The sequence below is a fragment of the Mirounga angustirostris genome, unplaced genomic scaffold (assembly GCF_029215605.1).
Source record: "Mirounga angustirostris isolate CCGP_5_RB_7025 unplaced genomic scaffold, mMirAng1.0.hap1 SCAF_15, whole genome shotgun sequence".
Classification (NCBI taxonomy): Eukaryota; Metazoa; Chordata; class Mammalia; order Carnivora; family Phocidae; genus Mirounga; species Mirounga angustirostris.
This window is the reverse complement of record NW_026991723.1, coordinates 73,115,991-73,137,299: the sequence shown is the minus strand read 5'-3', so window position 1 is coordinate 73,137,299 and position 21,309 is coordinate 73,115,991. Positions and strand designations below refer to the sequence as shown.

The window sequence follows — 21,309 nt, the reverse complement described above, 5'->3', positions numbered from 1 at the left end:
GAAGATACAAAGAAGGCACAGATGCTCAAAATCAAGAAATAAGCCAGAGTTATTTTCAACAAAGGTTTTGCAATGTCATAGGCTACCCTAATAGGTTATAAAACTGACAACAAAAGCAGGTTCACAATAGAATACATCAAATGAAAATTCACTGATGAATAAACAAAAATAAGCAAAAATTTTAAAGAAACCTGATATGCCTTGGATCACAAGAATCTGAAAGGTGACCCTTAAACTTAAGTATTATTAAGGAGTAATTGGAGAAGTATCTAATAGCTTCCAACTGATTCTCCTGATTGCAGACTTCACAAAACACAAAACAGTAAGAAGAGCCTTAAAATCAACCTAAGAGGGGCGCCTGGGTGGCTCAGTTGGTTAAGCATCTGCCTTCAGCTCAGGTCATGATCTCAGGGTCCTGGTGCCGGGCTCCCTGCTCAGTGGGGAGTCTGCTTCTCCCTCCTTCCTCTGCAACCCCCATGCTCTCTCTCTCTTCTCAAATAAATAAAATCTCTAAAAAAAAAATCCACCAAAGATGTCCTTTTCACACAAACATATAGAGTACATATCAGACTTAAGACATCAGCATTGTCTTTGACTCCTCCTCCTCTGGAAAGAAACCAAAGATATCATTGATTATAAAGTGAACCGCTGAGAAAAAAGAACACGTGCCAAATTAAACTATGGTACATCATCAGTAGTAAGAGCATCCTGATATCCAAGATCTAAAAATGTGAAAACATGGGCATCCCAGAATCAGTGAAATATAGATGAACTGTTACTTAAACAAGTTGGTAAGCAAGTCTGTTAAAAAAACAGGGAAACTAGTTTTGGTTTCTAGCACCAGGGAGACCAGCTATTACCTCATTTCCCTGACCTCCCTGGTCAGCTGAGTCCCCATGTCTATTTGTAGCATGGTCCAGGTGACAGAGGACTGCAGCTGCTCTGTGACACTTCTGCTATCGTCGTCTCGGCTGCCAGGCCCACCATCAGCAGCTGGGTTCACAGGCTCCGCAACCCAGCCTCCGTGCGTTCTATCCCCAAGTGGACTTCCCTCCTCTACCACGCTCCTTCTGAACGCTCAAGAGGTAAGAGGCAGCAGGCATTGGGAACAGCAGGCCACCCCCCTCCTCGCCCTCCATTTTGGCAGAAATTATGAAGCCAGTCTTGTAAAAAGAAAAACTTACACTTCTGAAGCTGACCTAGCTGGGGCTTGAGATCCTCATGTTATTAAACTACTAAGGCCTGTTCTCTGACCACTTCTCTGGGTGGGTTGAATTCAACGGGGTGAAAAGTTCTAAATCCAGACGGGAAAATGTAGCCAGTGTACAGAAGGAACACTGAACCAGAGAGGACAAAGAGTGGACCAGGCCACTGTTCTGATCGTGGTTAATACAGGTTACACTGTGTCCATTCCATTAAGTGCAATAAATCTCCTTTTCCTTGAAGGGAATAATGATGGGAGATTACTGGTTCCAGCAAGCATAAAGAGCTGCTCTATAGTCTAGGAAGAGAAAACCTGTTGTTGTTGTTTTTTTAAATAGAAGCCTCACAAACAGCCAGGAGCCTGGACACCCTCTCGAATCCATTTTCTTGCCTTAGTCATGAATAATGCAATATCCTAGCTAGCTTTCCTGCCTCCTCTCTCCACGATCTCACAAGCCATCCTACATTCAGATGCCAAATTAAACTTCTTAAACCTCATCAGCAACCCTATCACTCCACTGCTCCTATTTTTCCTCTGCTCTCCTGCTTCTGAAATTCTGAAGTGGCTCTGTACTGAATACAAGTTAAAATTCAAGCTCCTCAACTTGGGCAATCAAGACCTGGGGCTTAGTCATCCACCTCCCCACAACAACCTCACACCTACCCAACATTCCAGACAATTGCTCAAGTTGTACTCATTGTGTCATGTATTGCAAGGAACAGGACTGTAATTCAGTTTACTGTGCCATCAAGTCTAGGCCCCCAAATAATACCAATAGCTCCAAGATGTCTAGTAAAACTTCTAAAATGAGTATCTCAAAGCTAAAGCAAAGATGTTGGAAGTGAACTGATTTCTCTTGTCAATCCTGGTAGTGTCCTCCACATTCGCTGTCATGCAATGTTCTGTTCAGAATGTCTAATTTGGAGCTAGGCAGAAGGTAATCCTACTGTACATTCATTAATTCATCAAATATTTACTGAATGTCTACAAGGACTACAATAAAATGAACAAAGCAGATACCGTCTCTACCTTTAAGAAACTTCCCAGCAAGAAAGACATTAGCCAAGTTATAAAATCAATAGTTTAATTAAAAATGTTGTAAGTAATATGAAGGAGATGTACAGACTACTAAATCCAAGGATCAGTCCCCATTTTGTAAGAACTATCAGCAACATTTGACACAATGAATCACTCCTTCTTCCTTGAAACAGGTTCTTCAAGTGGCTTTCAGGATATCATACTCTAATTTTCTTCCTACCTTACTCTCCTATATAGTTCCTTTTTTTCCCTCCAAATTAGTTTTTCTTCTTCTTCCCAATCTCTGAATGTTGCAATGGCCAATGGTCCCTTCTCTTCTTATATACCACTTACATGTTGATAACCCACAAATTTCTATCTCCAGCCTGGACCTCTCTCCTGACACCCACACTTGCAAATCCAACTGTCTACTGACCATCTCTACTTGGATGCACAAACACAATGCCCCCACATGAATTCCTAACCTCCCTAACCTGCCCCATCTGCAGCTTTCCCTGTTTATTGGTTGCACCTTCAAAATACAGCAGAATCTGACCACTCTCCACTGCTTTTACTGCTATCACTCTGGTCACAGCTACCAAGACATATTGCCTAGGTAACTGTAATAGTCTCCAACCTGGTCTCTCTGTTTCCTATTTCTCCCTTTGACCCTCAAGAACTTATTCTTTTCCTGCAGGCAGGTCGCAGCCTTGCACATGGGGACCAGGGTCGGCTGTGGAGAGCCCCTCCTCCTGGGAAACAGGCACGACCGGAAGGGGGCCGCCCCCTCGCCCGTCACGCAAGGCACGTTCGTGGGGAACCTGGTGCTGAACCATTAGTAGACAACCTGCTTCTGGGTCGGGGTTTCGAACATAGCAGAGCAGCTCCCTCGCAGCGATCTACTGAAAGTCAGCCCTCGACACGAGGGTTTGTTGGGAGAAAAAAACCCAAAACTCTATTCTTTTTTTTTTTTTAAGTAGGCTCCAAACCCAAGGTGGGGCTTGAACTCATGGCACCTGAGACTAAATCAAGAGTCGGGTCCTCTACCAACTGAGCCAACCAGGCACCCACCCACCAAAGAATCTATTCTTAAGAGCATCCTGGGCGCCTGGGTGGCTCAGTCGGTTAAACGGCTGCCTTCGGCTCAGGTCGTGATCCCAGGGTCCCAGGATGGAGCCCCGCATCGGGCTCCCTGCTCAGCGCGGAGCCTGCTTCGCCCTCTCCCTCTGCCTGCCTCTCTGCCTACTTGTTCTCTCTCTCTCTCTGTCAAATAAATAAAATATTAAAAAAAAAAAAAAAAAAAGAGCATCCAGACAGATCCTTTAAAAAATTCAAGGATCATCACGTCCCTCCTCTGCTCAAAGCCCTGCCAAAGGGGTGCCTGGGTGACTCAGTCGGTGAAGCATCTAATTCTTGATTTTGGCTCAGATACTGATCTCAGGGTTATGAGATCCAGCCTCACATCGGGCTCCGTGCTGGGTGTGGAATCTTGAGAGTCTCTCTTCCCTCTCCCTCTGCCCCTACCTGCCTCTGCGTATGTGTACACACACTCTAAATAAATAAAATCTTTAAAACAAAATCAAAACAAAACCCTGCAAAAGCTCCCCATTTCACTAAGAATAAAAACCCAAGTCTTGGCAAGGACCTACAACATCTGCTCCCCATTTCCTTATGGGCATCATCTCATTTTCTGCTATTCTCCCCTCACTCCAGCCACGTTGGCCTTCTCCCTGCTCTTTCATCATGCCATGCATGCTCACCTCTTAGGACCTTTCCCCTGGCTATTTCCTCTGCCTTCAATGCTTCCCTCACATACCCTGTAGCTAACACATTACCAAGGCTAACTCCAGCACCCCCTTCAAGTCCATGCTCAAACGTCACCTTCTCAAAAAGGCCAAACCTTTCTTTCTATTCTTTTTAAAACTGCAATCTAGGGGTGACTGGGTGGCTCAGTTGGTTAAGCATAGACTCTTGATTTCAGCTCAGGTCATGATCTCAGGGTCATGAGATCAAGCCCTGTGTTGGGTTCCACGCTCAGTAAGGAGTCTGCTTAAGAGTCTCTCTCTCCAGGGTTCCTGGGTGGCTCAGTCCGTTAAGCGTCTGCCTTCAGGTTAGGTCATGATCCCAGGGTTCTGGGATCGAGCCCTACATCAGGCTCTCTGCTCAGCGGGGAGCCTGCTTCTCCTTCTCCCTCTGCCTGGCCCCTCCCTCTCTCTGTGTCAAATAAATAAATAAATCTTAAAAAAAAAAATTCTCTCTCTTCCTTTCCCTCTGCTCCTCCCCATTGCTTGCTCATGTGTTCTCTCTCTCAAATAAATAAATCTTAAAAAATAAAATTGCAATCTATCCTTCCAGTCCCTGAGACTCCCAATCCCCCTTACTTTGTTCTATTTTTTCTATAGCATTATCACCTTCTAGATACTTTACTATTCATTATGTTAACTGTCTACTGTATCTCTCCCAATGAAACTGTAAGTTCCAAAAGGACAGAGCTTCATGTCTGTTTTGTTCTCTGATGCATATTAAGCTACTAGAGCTGAACTTGGCACATAAAAGGTATCAAATAATTATCTATTTTATGAATAAAATCTTTAATTCTTAGAGTCATTCTAGGCTTTTTCTAACTTTGTTACCCCAGGATCCCAAAGACCTAAAGGTTAGGGGAGTGGAGGTGAGAAGGGAAGGACAAAATGCAGATGATGGTAACCACCCTGAAGAGTAAACTCTAAGGGTAAGATCTACATCCCATTCATCTTAGTACCCCTTAATCCCTTGTACACAGATAGACACTTAATAAATTATCTGTGGATGCATAATAAATAAATAGTACAGAGAACTCTGCCTGGCATATAAAAACGTTTGGAAAATGAATGAATAGAAAATGACAAGTAACATAACAGAGGTATAAAAAAGGGAAAATACTATGTTAGGACTTCGTTTTCTGGGAGACCTGCCTTTCAAACTAACTTCCTGACTCTATCTACCAACAACAGCAATGATTGAAGTGGGAGGAGGAGGAGGCTGAGGACGGATGAGAGAAGGAAAGGAAGTTGAAGAAGAGAGGCACAGTCAAGTGTGAGCTTTTAAAGTTTTTAACTGTGATCCATAATCAGTAACACTTTTTACCGAATGACTAAGAATACATACTACCTACATATACACACACTCACAACTACATTTGTATTCATTTATATGTGAAACCAATATTGACAATCTGCAATACTCCCTACTATTTTCTATTTCATTCCATTAGAAATAAAACAACAAAATTCTGGCTGCTACCTTCTAACTCAATTTCACAATCCACAAAATTGATTTCATGACTCACCAATGAGTCTTGACATGCAGTTTGAAAAACACTACAGAAGCACTTTTTCACTTTGATCTTTTGCCCCACTGCAAAGAATATCATTCTCCAGAAAATCTTAGAAGAACTGTGTCTGCTACAGAAACATAAGGAAAAATGAAGAAGCAATAAAACATGGTTCCGATCCCACAGTGGGCCATGGAAGAAAGGAATCTTGGTCAAATAGCAGAAGAAAGGAATTTTTAAAAATTGATTCTTTGAGGGGCGCTTGGGTGGCTCAGTCGTTAAGTGTCTGCCTTCGGCTCAGGGCATGATCCCAGGATCCTGGGATCAAGCCCCGCATCAGGCTCCCTCCTCCTCGGGAAGCCTGCTTCTTCCTCTCCCACTCCCCCTGCTTGTGTTCCCTCTCTTGCTGTGTCTGTCTCTGTCAAATAAATAAATAAAATTAAAAAAAAAAAAAATTGATCCTTTGAGCCCTTAGAAGAAAACAAAGGTGGTGACTACAGAGGTGGGTGCAACAGCTAAATTCTCCTAAAAGTTCCATTAGCAACATGCCCCTGTGCTCCATACATTCTCACCCATAGCATCCCGTTTCCCCCACATCAATACCATAGGTCATTGGCCCTTTCACTTCTGCTTGGAGCAGATAAAATCCCTTCACCCAGTAGACAGCAGATGGGAACAAAGATAAAAAGAAATCCCTCAAATGTCCCTGAACTAGAACTCTGGGTTAGTTTCACACTCTTGTATGTGGCATTTCAGTTCAAGAGTACCCCTAGGGCTATAATACTTTGCAAAAATGCTGGATTAAATGTGTTTTCATGGCCAACTCTTACCAACCTCGTCATCCATTAGGTGTAAAGGCTAACGAAGTATCACAGTGCCCTGCATGATGTCTCCACATAATAACTGTCCAATAGATATTTGTCGACCAATAAATGAACAAAATAATTCCAGAAAGAAGAATAGGAATAAACAATAGAAAGGTCCTTAGACAATAAAGAAACATGTTAAAAGACACAACGGGGAGAAATCAGGAAAATCCAGAATGTTGGAAACTCTATAAATGGCCTGGTTTATCGGAGCGCCTGGGTGGCTCAGTCGTTAAGCGTCCGCCTTCAGCTCAGGTCATGATCCCAGGGTCCTGGGATCGAGCCCCACATCGGGCTCCCTGCTCGGCGGGAAGCCTGCTTCTCCCTCTCCCACTCCCCCTGCTTGTGTTCCCTCTCTTGCTGTGTCTTTCTCTGTCAAATAAATAAAATCTTTAAAAAAAAAAAAAAAGACCTCGTTTTTCAAGAAATCAGTGGCAAGGAAAAAAAAAATTAAAATTGTTAACTACTATACATGAAAAACATACCACACAAATATAATGTGTGAAACTTGTTTATATCCTGATTTGAATAAACCAACTGCGGAGAAAGTATTTGAGACACATGGAAAGAGCTAGAGAGTATAATGCTTAGCAAAATAAGTCAGTCAAAGAAAGACAAATACCATATGATCTCACTCATATGTGGAATTTAAGAAACAAAACAAATGAGCAAAAGAATGAAAAAAAAGAGACAAACCAAGAAACAGATTCTTATTTGACAGAGAGTGAGAGGGAGAGAGCACAAGCAGGGGGAGGGGAAGAGGGAGAGGGAGAAGCAGGCTCCCTGCTGAGCTCGATCCCAGGACCCTGAGATCATGATCCAAGCCAAAGGCAGAGGCTTAACCGACTGAGCCACCCAGGCACCCAAGAAACAGACTCTTGAGTACAGAGAACAAACTGACAGTTACTAAAGGGGAGGTGGGTGGAGGGATGGGTGAAATCGGTGAAGGGGATTAAGTGTACACTTATCTGGATGAGCACTGAGTAACGTAGAGAATTGTTTAGTCACTGTATTGTACACCTGAAATTAATACAGCAATGAATGTTAACTATCCTGGAATTAAAATAAAAAATTTAATTTAAATAAAAAAGGTAGGTAGTTGTCTATAATTTTAATATCCAGAAGCACTTTTTTTTTTTTTAAAAGATTTTATTTATTTATTTGAGAGAGAGAGAATGAGAGACAGAGAGCATGAGAGGGAGGAGGGTCAGAGGGAGAAGCAGACTCCCCGATGAGCAGGGAGCCCGATGCAGGACTCGATCCTGGGACTCCAGGATCATGACCTGAGCCGAAGGCAGTCGCTTAACCAACTGAGCCACCCAGGGGCCCATCCAGAAGCACTTCTATACCCTAGCCCCAAACAGAAAATATAATTTTTAAAAAACATACCATCTAGTATTGTGGCTGCCCCAAGATGAGACTATTAGAATACTTTTCCTTCCCCAATCTTCCCATTCTCATATAAGCCCTTCAGAATTCAATTACTTCCATATTTCACCCTTCCCCAACTTCTAAGTTTTAAAAAGAGAGTTAAGGGGTGCCTGGGTGTTACAGTCGGTTGAATGTCTGATTCTTGATTTTGGCTCAGGTCACGATCTCAGGGTCATGAGATCAAGCCCCAAGTCTCTCTCTCTCCTGCTCCCTCTCCCTCTGCCCCCCAATCACCCCTGCCCGCTCGTGCAGGCTGGCTCTCATGCGCATGCTCGCCCTCTCTCTTAAAAAAAAAAAAGTTTAACTTGTTTCCCACCTCAACTTACCTACCCAAGATGTATCTCAAAAGTGTCAAGGACAATAAATGAGAATCCAATAACTGGATTTTTTTTTTTTTAAATACATACCTGTTTTAGGCCATAATGCATTGACTGCAATTTCACCCTTAAATTCTTCTGCCATTCCAAGCACACACATAGACATACCATATTTAGCAATGGTATAAGCTGAAAGAAACCACAAAGAATAGTGCTTAATTAACAAACAACTTTGTGAGTATAAATAACCACTTTCTATGGCTATACTGCTAGTAAAACAAGAACAAAAAGTTGGAGATTTGCTAACCTAGTCAATTAAAACAGAACTTCCTTCGGTTTTGCCCTGTGGCTTTCTATTCTAATTACCCGTCCAAATTTTAGTGAATTATGTACAAAGGAGGAGTAAGTACCTGATGTAACTATTTTAAAGGAGGTACCTCTACATAAATCTTGTAATTTAATGCATACTCACCTCAAATCTTAGTTCGCTGTGAAAGGAAAAGTACTTCATAGTTTCTAACCAACTTCACTGAAGACTAAGTTATATACAATAAAACACACCCATTAAGACTTGAGGGAGCTTTCTGGAATGATGGAAATCCATATCTTGATTTGGCTATTGGTTATACAGATGTATACATTTGTCAAAACTCTTCAAACTGAACCATTAAGATCGTGCATTTTACTGAATGTAAATTATACCTCAATGTTTTAAATTACAGATAAAAGTTTAAGAATCTAGTTTCCAAAGTGCTATTGATTCTACATAGAAAATTTAATGTTGAATATTATGTAAAAATTGTGATTACACCATAGGAACACTGATTTAATACAAAACAAATTAACCAAACAAACCATTCCCTCAACCTACCACCTACCACAGTGCTGTTTGAACCACAATGGATTTAGGTTCAGTGGTGGGCTGAGATTGAGGATATGAGCAATTTTACTCTTTTTCAAATAAGGAATACATGCTTTAGATCTGAAAGCAAAAGAAAACACATCAAGTTAATAGCTTTCTAACAACTTCCCCACTTCTCAAAATTATTATTTTTTTATTTTTAAAGATTTTATTTATTTGAGAGAGAGAGAACGTGCACGAGAGCAGAGGGGCAGAGGGAGAAAGAGAATCTCAAGCAGACTCTCTGCTGAGCACAGAGCCTGATGCAGGGCTCGATCTTACAATCGTGAGATCATGACCTGAGCCAAAATCAAGAGTTGGACGCTTAACCCAGTGAGCCACCCAGGTGTCCCTAAAATTATATTTTAAAGTACTTTTACAAAGCAACTAAACTTGGTCAGAAATATGTAGGGTACTTTTGTTTGTGTTTACTTTTTTAAAATGAAGGTAGGAAAAGCAATTAATTTTCATTTTTTGAAACTTTGCTTAACAGCCTGACAAAATGATCTGCTTGATGAAAATATCAAATCCTTGGCACATTAGCCTTAAATCCAACCAAGCTATCCTCAACTACATCCTTTCAATTCTTCCCACCCAACACACACACACACACACACACACACACACACACACATAATTTTCAGCAAGTTAATGTCCTTGCCAGGTAGCACTACACTACGGTAAAGAACATGGTGCTCAAGCCAGACAGACCGGGGTTCAAATCCTTTTTCTTCCCCTTCATTGTGTGATCTTAGGCAAAATATATTCTCAGGTTTCTCATTTGTAAGTATTGGTAATACCTGCTACCATCTAGGACTGACCCAGGGATTAAAATGAGATGATAAATATGCAACACTTTGAACAGTGCATATGTCAAACATGAAATAAACAACCACTATTATTAGTATTATGTATGCTGATTTATTTCATCTTAGTAGGTGTGGTGGTATTCCTACTATGCTGGAACTGTAATTTAATAACACAACTCCCAATACATTCCCAAATTTAATTTGCACCAATATGCAATGCAGTATGCCTTTGAGAGGAATATTTAGTTTTTATATGTTTTTTTAAAAACTGTCCAAAAAGGTAGGCAATTCATTTTTTTTAAAACTCAGGTTCAATATTTTTAATTTATTAATGATTAAGCTACACTGTGTTATTAAGCTATAACATACACGTAGCTTAAAGCTGTATAGCTTTTAGTTTTATTTTACATTCAATAATTTCTAGGACTTTGAATTAGTTAATTATTGTCAGTTTTTTTTATTAACTAATGTACGACATTCTTATTACCATCTGCAACGTCTTTTCGGGTCTAGAAACCAAATATAATCAATATCACTAAAGGGTTTTATACATATTGTTTTTCCTTTCCAAAAGTGCTTCACTTTCATGGGGGTGAGTTGGGGAGGGGCAAACAATATTACAGCTGATATTCATTAAAACAATGAAGCTGCACCTCAAAATCTGAACAGGAAAAACCAAATCTATTCCAGGCAATAAGACCATGACTACATTTTACATCCAAGAAAAGAGCTTATTTCATTTACATTATAAACATGATCTATTAGATAAAACCTTTCCACCTGCACTTTGCCTGCCTGGCCCTCAGCTTTACTAATCCCAAGTCAGCTGCATTTTTAACAGCAACATGTTCAATCTTCTATGTTAAAGACTATTAGCACCACACTTAAATACTAATACTTCCAGCTTAATAAAATAGTTAAGCTTACTGAAAACTTACTGTGTGCTAGGCACTGCCCTTATTACTCTTACATGAATTATGTTATTTAATTAGGGTTACAAGCTCAAATGCCCCATAGGCATTTGAGCAAATGAATAAAGTGAGCTGTGTATAGGAAAGAAAAATTAACTGTTCAGAAATGCAATTAAACTTTACTACTGAATTTCTATAAGCATTACACTGGAGATTACATATTTAAAACTTTTATTAAAAATACAAATTAAGGGGGCGCCTGGGTGGCTCAGTTGGTTAAGCGACTGCCTTCGGCTCAGGTCATGATCCTGGAGTCCCAGGATCGAGTCCCACATTGGGCTCCCTGCTCAGCAGGGAGTCTGCTTCTCCCTCTGACCCTCCCCCCTCTCATGCTCTTTCTATCTCATTCTCCCTCTCAAATAAATAAATAAAAATTTTAAATAAAATAAAAATACAAATTAAGGATTTGCCTTCTACCTCATCTCTGCCTTCCAACCCTATTTCTGTAAACCTGTGATACAAGTCACAGGCCATGGGGCCCTGGGTGCCAGGGATCAGGAAACAGCTCTAGATCCTTGCTGAAACCTCCAAACAGGTCAGTTCTTTGGGCCTTGTCCCCACTCTCTCCCTGACGATATTTCTCAGACTTGCCTGAGGAAACAATCTATACTTTCCTTCCATGAATAAATGAGCATCACTAAATAAAAAACAAAATTAAAATTAAAATGGAAATGTTTCATTATCAATTTTCTCTTTTATAACTTATAACTTCCACAGAGGGCCAAAAACCTGACACCTTTTCTTTGGCCCAAAGGTCAATATCGGGTCTTTCATTTGGCATTGCAATATGGCTTTAACTGGGAAAAATATTTAGTATTGTTTTAAAAATAGCTGTCCCCCCCAAAAAAATAAAAAAAATAAATAGCTGTTCCAGGGGCACCTAGCTGGCTCAGTCAGTAGAGCATGTGACTCTTGATCTCAGGGTCATGAGTCCAAGCCCCACGTTGGGCATGGAGCCTACTTTAAAAAAGTAAATAAAATAAAGTAAAATAAAATAATACCTGTCCCTAAATGTAGGAACTTTCAAAAATGAATAGAATCTTTGCTTTAAAAAAGGGTTTTTATTTTAGTGTATCTCTTCCTGAGATATTTGTAGATCTGCTATTCTAATGTACTCATATTTAGTTTTTAGTACATTAGTGCTCTATGGCTCATATGTTCCATCTGTAGTTCTCCAACTACACAAGTAGTATTCATTGAGAAAGGTACCTGAACAAGGTTAGTTCATTTTCTCAGTTTGAAATCAGGTTTTTGCTTTGTTTTGAACTGAACCTTCAAATCTATAATTGCAGGAACATAGTTTAAGCCATCAGTTTCATTTTTGGAAAATGATCATGGTATAGGAAAGGGGCCAGGTTGTTCTTGCCCAATGGGTTTTCCAAAGACATAATTTCACAAGGAATGAGCAATGAGAGTCAGACATTTGTGTTTACGTTAGTCATGATGTCGACTAATAAAGTCAAGTCTTTGATCCAGTCTTTGTATGGGAATTGAGCTGGGAACTCTCTCATGGGTGGCAAAAAACAGCTGATTTCTTTCCAATTAAAACCAAAATCTCGGGGCCCCTGGGTGGCTTAGTCGGTTAAGCGTCTGCCTTCGGCTCAGGTCATGATCTCGGGGTTCAGGGATCGAGCCCCGCATTGGGCTCCCTGCTCAGTGGGGAGTCTGCTTCTCCCTCTCCCTCTGCCCCTATTCATTCTCTCTCTCTCTCTCACACACACACACACACACACTCACTCTCTCAAATAAATAAATAAAATCTTAAAAAACAAACAAAATCTCTTCAACAATACACCATAGCCACATAATCTTGTCACAGAGGAGACTATCATGTTTGTAGTCCACATTTGTAAAGCACATAACTGTGGTTTAAACCATAGAAGTGTGTTTAGTTCTTAAAGTTCGTAACACAGTGCATCTTTAACTTTTTAGCAAGAGCAACTCCTAATGAACAATACGATGAACAAAATTACTTTCTGCAACTCTGTGAAACATTTCTACATTAGTTTAATAAGTTTAAAGCTAACACTGACCATTCATTACAGCTTAAAGTTAACCCTGACCATTGCAACAGCACTGTCCGCAGTTACGGTTATTACGGTTTTGACAAATCTATATTAAACTTCCTAAGATGTTTCTCAACACTTAACAAGTCACTTTCATGTTCATGTCATGGGTACCAGTCTAAAAGGTTTTTTAATCACTTCAGAATTCTCCTGACACCTTAAGTAAATAAAACTTGGTGAGTAGAATATTTATATCCTTGGGCGCCTGGGTGGCTCAGTCGTTAAGCGTCTACCTTCGGCTCGGGTTATGATCCCAGAGTCCTGGGATCGAGCCCCACATCGGGCTCCCTGCTCGGTGGGAAGCCTGCTTCTCCCTCTCCCACTCCCCCTGCTTGTGTTCCTGCTCTCGCTGTCTCTGTCAAATAAATAAATAAAATCTTAAAAAAAAAAAAATCTTTAAAAAAAAAAAAAAGAATATTTATATCCTTGGCTTCATCACCTACCATTGAAGCTGCCACAAATGATTTAACTTTTCACAAATCGTGTCCTTCTAAGCCTTAATTCAACATGCGGAGCAACAGTATTCCTGCTTAGGTTTATATTTTTAAATGCTTGTTTAAATGAGTGTTTATATTTAATCAAAATTCTTTCACAAGTTACCATCTGTAAAAGATTTTGAGGCCCAGATAATTTCTTCATGTAACACATGACTGCAACACAGAGCAGCACTGCTTGTTTTATTTGAAAATAAACACAAATCCTATTGAAGTGTTAGTCCTTTTTCTATGTAAGTTTTTCACCACAGTCTTTTCTGTATGTTTGCCATAGTTCTTACCATGGTTTGACTCACTGTGGTTTCCATTCAGTTGAGATGTACTTTACATACTGAATTTATAGAAATATGCCCCACATCTATAAAGAAGTAGGCTCTCACTCATTTTACTTGAACATATGGCTCTCTTGGCATATGTCTCATTTTCCCACTTCAGACAGACACATGGGTATGAGAAATATTTTACTTCCCTCTTTAAGAAAAATAGCAGGGCAAGCACACAACAAGATAAAAATGGCAACCTTTTAGCCTGTCCTCAGTTTCAGGTGTCTATGAATCACACTGTAATGTAACAAAAGGCCACAGCTAATGTCTCTAATGAGGCAGTTAACACTCTGCCACTCAGCTACAGCAGCTAACTGTTGCCATATGGGTATGCTGTGACCAGATTTTCCAATTTCAAGAAAAGCCAGAAATCTGGATTTTTGTGTAAATCTGATCTTTTTCATATGGGTAACTAATAAAATTCTGAGCTAATAAAGGAGCTAATAAAAACATTGTTTTACACTGTCAGGGACCAGTTTTGTAGACCCAATAAAATGTATCTCTAAGAGAAAAGTTCCAGATTAACAACAAATTTTACATTTAACTCTCACGACCAATCCTACGACATACTTCACATCCTCATTTTACAAATAAGGAAAGAGAATCTGCAAGAAGTTACTTGCACAAAGTCATGAAATAGCACATCCTCAAAGGAGTCTAACTCCAAAGCCCAAGGTCCTAATTGGTCTTAACCGATTTTATGTATAACCGTACAGCTGATACATATAAGATGCATGTGAGGTGATAAACAAGTTCTATGCTAGCTTTCCTTACCTCCACATGAAAAAGTGATAGAACCTTGGAACCAGAAAAGACCCCGCATAGCCAGAGGAATGTTGAAAAAGAAAAGCAAAACTGGCGGCATCACAATTCCAGACTTCCAGCTCTATTACAAAGCTGTCATCATCAAGACAGTATGGTACTGGCACAAAAACAGGCACATAGATCAATGGAACAGAATAGAGAGCCCAGAAATGGACCCTCAACTCTATGGTCAACTCATCTTCGACAAAGCAGGAAAGAATGTCCAATGGAAAAAAGACAGTCTCTTCAACAAATGGTGTTGGGAAAATTGGACGGCCACATGCAGAAGAATGAAACTGGACCATTTCCTTACACCACACACAAAAATAGACTCCAAATGGTTGAAAGACCTCAATGTGAGACAGGAGTCCATCAAAATCCTAAAGGAGAACACAGGCAGCAACCTCTTCGACCTCAGCCGCAGCAACTTCTTCCTAGAAACATCGCCAAAGGCCAGGGAAGCAAGGGCAAAAATGAACTATTGGGACTTCATCAAGATAAAAAGCTTTTGCAAAGCAAAGGAAACAGTCAACAAAACCGAAAGACAACTGACAGAATGGGAGAAGATATTTGCAAATGACATATCAGATAAAGGGCTAGTATCCAAAATCTATAAAGAACTCATCAAACTCAACACCCAAAGAACAAAGAATCCAATCAAGAAATGGGCAGAAGACATGAACAGACATTTTTCCAAAGAAGACATCCAAATGGCCAACAGACACATGAAAAAGTGCTCAATATCGCTCGGCATCAGGGAAATCCAAATCAAAACCTCAATGAGATACCACCTCACACCAGTCAGAATGGCTAAAATTAACAAGTCAGGAAACGACAGATGTTGGCGGGGATGTGGAGAAAGGGGGACCCTCCTACACTGTTGGTGGGAATGCAAGCTGGTGCAGCCACTCTGGAAAACAGTATGGAGGTTCCTCAAAAAGTTGAAAATAGAGCTACCATATGATCCAGCAATTGCACTACTGGGTATTTACCCCAAAGATACAAAAGTAGGGATCCGAAGGGGTACGTGCACCCCAATGTTTATAGCAGCAATGTCCACAATAGCCAAACTGTGGAAAGAGCCAAGATGTCCATCAACAGATGAATGGATAAAGAAGATGTTGTATATATATACAATGGAATATTATGCAGCCATCAAAAGGAATGAGATCTTGCCATTTGCAACGATGTGGATGGAACTGGAGGGTATTATGCTGAGCGAAATAAGTCAAACAGAGAAAGACATGTATCATATGACCTCACTGATATGAGGAGTTCTTGATCTCAGGAAACAAACTGAGGGTTGCTGGAGTCGGGGGTGGGGGGGAGGGATGGGGTGACTGGGTGATGGACACTGGGGAGGGTATGTGCTCTGGTAAGCGCTGTGAATTGTGCAAGACTGTTGAATCTCAGATCTGTACCTCTGAAACAAATAATGCAATATATGTTAAGAAAGAAAAAAAAAGAAGAAGAAGAAGAATGTAGCAGGAGGGGAAGAATGAAGCGGGGGAAATCGGAGGGGTAGACGAACCATGAGAGACGATGGACTCTGAAAAACAAACTGAGGGTTCTAGAGGGGAGGGGGGTGGGAGGATGGGTTAGCCTGGTAATGGGTATTGAGGAGGGCACGTTCTGCATGGAGCACTGGGTGTTATGCACAAACAATGAATCATGGAACACTACATCTAAAACTAATGATGTAATGTATGGGGATTAACATAACAATAAAAAAAGAAACAAAGAAAAGAAAAAGTGATAGAACCTGAGGGTAAATAAACAGATAAAAAATGGACAAACAAGAGTGGACTGTCTGACTGATCCAGAACAGATCACGACTACATTTGGTTTCATTCTGTATTCTGTATCCCCCCTGATATTCCCCAAGATAGCATTAACCTTTTGTTACGTTAAAATGTGATTCATAGACACCTGAAACTAATATAACACTTAGGTCAACTATACTGGAATTAAAATTAAAAACTTAATAAAAATGGAAAAAAAATGTGATTCATAATGAGCTTCCTATGATTTACATAACTATAGCCAGTGTTTTTCAGAGAAAGGAAAGACTTGCTGATTTGAATAATCAGAAGAATTGGCATGCATGTATATATTTATTCATACAAATGTCTGAAAATGCTGGAGCTATACTTTAGCCTTTATTAGATTTACAGAGAAAAGGAGCTCTGAATAAAACTATTTAAAACACTATTTATTGACTTGGAGCACTTTTAGGCCTTTGTAACAACTTAGTAGGTTTTAAACTGTATTGCTAATCTGGTTCAAATCTGTTTACAACTAGTTCTCTGAGAACACATTGCAAGGTTCTCCCCAACCACTGTAACTTACGTCAGAAAGGTGCCTCTGGTGTTGACATTCATCATCAAATCCATTCTCTTTGTAGGTGTTTCCAATGTGTTGGTCAAGCTAATAGCACTTGCATTATTCACCAAAATATCAATTCCTGTTTTCAAATAATCAACTTCCCATTAATGTAATTTAAACTTTATAACAAAAAGAAAGAAAAACATTGAGTGTGTATGGCTGAACGCTAAGTTGGTTCACAAATACTTCTTTTAGGTCATAGGACTGACAATATACCAATGCAAGACTCAACAGCTGTGTCAAAACACCCAAATGATTTTCACTGGCACAACGGAGAAAGCCAATTGCCAGAGCTCCACGTGAAACTACAAGGAGGCTTAGTCCTCAGTGGTCTGTAGCTTCATTCCTATTTGTTCTCTTACCTCCCAATCTTCCCTCCTTGTCTCCAAGAACCTTAGGTTAACTTCCTTAAAGTTTTCCCTTCTCTCTAGCATCTTTCCAAGGCCCTCCTTCCAAGCTCACTAGTCTCCCTCCTAAGACCCTCACTTTAATAAAAGAGGTCCTTCCTGGTCTTGGGAACTGGGGAAAGAGAAAAGACCTAGAGTGAATTTTCAATTCTAGGCAAATCATCAAAGTATATCAAGTTTGTTTCAGTAATTCATACACAAAATTAATCTAGAATAATGATTATTTATGCACATTCTGTCCAGTCCCTCTATATGTAACATATCTGGTTTACAAGCTTAGTTATAAGTTGTAGTTACAAGTTTAGGGAAGTAATGTTAAATGAAAATAGTAAAATACAGAAGTATCTTAAACACTTCTCTGGTTCTACATGATTCAAAATTCTTTTTAAAGGGCACTTAATATTCAGTTAAATAGAACCATCCCAACTTCTACTATTGCTGGCTTAGACTGTTGCAATAGACATTTTTTGTTACCCTCTTTACTATGCCCCTCTCTCACAATATGTGGATAATGGCTTAAATAAGGCTATTATACTCACTAAAACATTTTAGTCATAAGTACCCTTTCTTCATATATAGCAGTATAAAATCTTGATCACATCCTCATTCCTCAGTTTCTATATTCTTTTGTATAAACTCTGTGTTAATAGTGTTTTCTTAAAATGTGTCCTTAGGATAACTTTGGATTCAACTATATTACATTTTATAGCTTCATTATAACAAAACTCAAGTAAATCATCCATATATCTGAGACAAGTTCTAGATCCTGTGACTACCAACCTTCTAGGATGAACATAATGATGGTTGCCTTCACAAGTAGCAAAGACCTGTGAAAAGAATTTTTAAATCTAGGGCATCCTTGTCAATCCACAAAGCTATGAGCTGCTCAGCCACATCACTGAAAGATAATCAGCGAGTGGCTATGCTACATAAGGCACTCTGCTAGGGCCTATGAGGCAAGAAAGAGGATACTCACTAAAGAAGAAGCCAGGTGGAAGCAAAGCGAACTGAATGAAGGTCTGAGTGAGATGCTGGGCTGATGGGTATATACACCACCCTGTGTAGAATCACCCTCTTCAGAGAGATGAAGCTAGTGAGGGTTGATCCAATCAATAGATTCCTTAAGCAAATTCAGAATTTATTGACTTCATCTCTCTCACTATGTGATAACAAGTGACAAGTATGTTAGCAGAGCAAACATCTGGGCCCAAAAGCAAAGAAAGTAGATGAGAAATGAGGATCTACTGACATGGTAAATTATGTTTGACTTGCCAGTGATAAAGAAAAAAATAGCTCCAATTAAGAGGTAGGTTAAAATTTCAAACTCAGATGGGCCAAATTAAAATGGATCAGGGAATAATAGTGAAAAATAATGCACAAGCAGGGGTGTGTGTGTGTGTGTGTATACATACATATATATATATACCTGCTGCAGAAAAAAAAAGTTAGCAGGAAAGAATGATTCTGTGGTTTATGAAATAACATAATTTACTCAAGGCCTGGAAAACTCTGAAGGTGAGGGAAGGCAAGGTGATAGGGAGCACCCTGTGGCAGAGAACCCTGAGGGTACAGGTTTGAAAGCATTATCAACTGCTCAGGACTTTGTTAAAGACAATTGTCCAGCAGAGAGAAATATCAGGAAAAGGTAAAGTCTTCCCAAAAGGCAGAATTCAAAGGCCTATAGAATTCCAAAACAGAAGGCCACAACAGTAGGAACCACAGTATGGAACTAAAACCAAACAAACAAAAAATAAAAGCTTGGCCTCTTTGTGGAAAAAGAGTACAGAGGGAAAGGAAAAAAAAAAAAGGAGCAGCTTATGAATCATCTCTTATAAAGGTGGCATCCTTAATAATTATGAGAGAGTGGCAGCTGAGTAGTTTAACAGAGTTCCCTCTTCATTGTGCAGTATTATGCCAGGAAAGCAGAAACTGATGGGTAAAAGTAAAGCAAAAAAACTGAAATACATCAAAGTGGTTACTAAGGAGGAGGAAAGGAAATCTTAGGAAAGACTTCAAAATAGAGGTTGCCAATCTGTAAATTTATCAAGAAGATAAAAGTGTTTCAGATGCCTCTCTCAAATAAAGCAGGGGCAGGGCCTGGGTGGTGAAGTCCTTTGAGCATCCGACTTGGTTTTGGCTGAGTCTGATCTCAGGGTTATGAGATTGAGCCTGTGTCGGGCTGTGTGCTCAGCGCAGAGTCTGCTTCAGTTTCTCTCTCCCTCTTCCTCTGTCCCTCCTCATTGTGTCCACGCGAGCACAAGCTTTCTCTCTCACTCTCAAATAAATAAATCTTAAAAAAAAGTAGCAAAATACACTGGAAGATTTTTTTTCCCCTCAAAGGTATTGAAAACATATCCTCTTAACTGAAAATTAAACTCTGTGCTCCAGTCCTTTATAACATAGTGCTTGGCATTGAAGGTTATAAGCATAAGCCATGCTAATAATAAAAGATATTGACCTTTCTTCCCATTGGTCAATATCTTTCACATGTACATACATACAGTCTCTGGAATATTATGGGGGGAGCAGGGAAGCATGGTAACGGTTTGGGCAGGATTTGGACACGGCCAGGTGCCTTGCTATAATACCATCAAAGCTTTAGCTCAACCCCTAACACCTGCCTTCTAGGAGTTTATGAACTAATTGAGGAAAAAAATACTAAGATCTAAAGTAGTACAATAGAGGCACCCGAGGGGCTCAGTTGGCTAAGTGTCCCACTCTTGATTTAGGCTCAGGTCATGATCTCAGGGTTGTGAGATCGAACTCGGTGTCAGGCTCCACACTCGGTGGGGAGTCTACTTGAGATTCTCTCCCTCTGCTCTCCCCTGCTCTATCTCTAAAATAAAATAAATCTTTAAAAAAAATTAAGTAGTACAAGGTAAGGATCAAAGGAATGTTTTGGAATTCAGAGAAAGAAAAATACACTTCTGATTAGTTGGCATGGTGAGGAAATTGGCTTCATGAGGAGATGAGATTTAACCACAGAAAGGTGGGATTTCAGGTAGGACTGGAGATGGAGAGGTGGGCACTGGAGAAGCCTCAGGATGGGGAAGAGAAAAAATTAAGAGGCAAAAACTTCAAGGCAAGGATTTGGAAGTAAACTATTTGGGGAAGAATAAAGTGTTTATATAGGGGCATAGAAAAATGATGGAACCAAAAAAAGTCTGTTGAGATCAGAATGTGAAATATCCTGAATGCCAGTAAGTTAGCTACACTTAATCCAATAAATATCAAAAGTCATCAAATGATGGCTACATCAATTGAGGAGAGGCAAGAGGATGCGATCTGGGAAACTAGTTAGATATATGTTATTGTCAAGGGCCTAACTTTATAGATGTGCTATATTATTCAAAATAACTTTTAACAATAAAAAAGCCATCAGATGGTTTTAAGCTGCATTTCTACATAAGTGAATACTCATATCTGGTTATACTCCAGAGACTCAGGAAATTTAAAAAAAAATTTTTAATTCAAATTATAGTTACAATATTCAATAATTATTTCAGAATTAAGGCACTACCTCCAAATCGCTCCACTGCTTTCTCCACTGCGTTACTGATCTGCTGTTCATCTCTCACATCAACAGTGCACGGCAAGGCCTTTCCTCCAGCTGCTTCAACTACAAAGGATGAACAAACAAAAAAGCACTGAGACATTCAAATACTAAACTTTTCATTCTGATATGAATCAAAATATGAATCAAAAGAAATAAGTACCCTATTTTCAGAAAATCAATATAAATAACTATGTTCTTATAACTACTAGTGGCTCCACCCTACAGTAGGACAGACAAACCCATACCCAGCTTCCAAGTAAAGAGACCAACTCTATTAAAAAACAAAAAAAGTGTGGGGGGGGGAGCGGGGGAGGAGCGCCTGGGTGGCTCAGTCAGTCAGTTGAGCGTCCAGCTCTTGGTTTCAGCTGGGGTCATGATCTCATGGGTCATGGGACTGAGCCCTGCTTGGGCTCGGTACTCAGCAGGGAGTCTGCTTGAGGATTCT

At 39.9% G+C, this 21,309-nt stretch overlaps 1 protein-coding gene across 4 annotated transcripts in view; it reads right to left on the bottom strand.

The window, feature by feature from the left end:
- HSDL2 (hydroxysteroid dehydrogenase like 2) overlaps nt 1-21,309 on the bottom strand; it is a 64,028-nt gene that overhangs the window by 27,713 nt on the left and 15,006 nt on the right. For all 4 annotated transcript variants that reach the window (XM_064579199.1, XM_045882940.3, XM_064579200.1 and 1 more), the window contains exons 3-6: nt 20,829-20,927; nt 16,866-16,980; nt 9,027-9,130; nt 8,239-8,337 (exon numbers count right to left, since the gene is read on the bottom strand). In XM_064579199.1, coding sequence (XP_064435269.1) covers nt 8,239-8,337; nt 9,027-9,130; nt 16,866-16,980; nt 20,829-20,927 — 417 coding nt within the window. The remainder of the gene's footprint in view (nt 1-8,238; nt 8,338-9,026; nt 9,131-16,865; nt 16,981-20,828; nt 20,928-21,309) is intronic.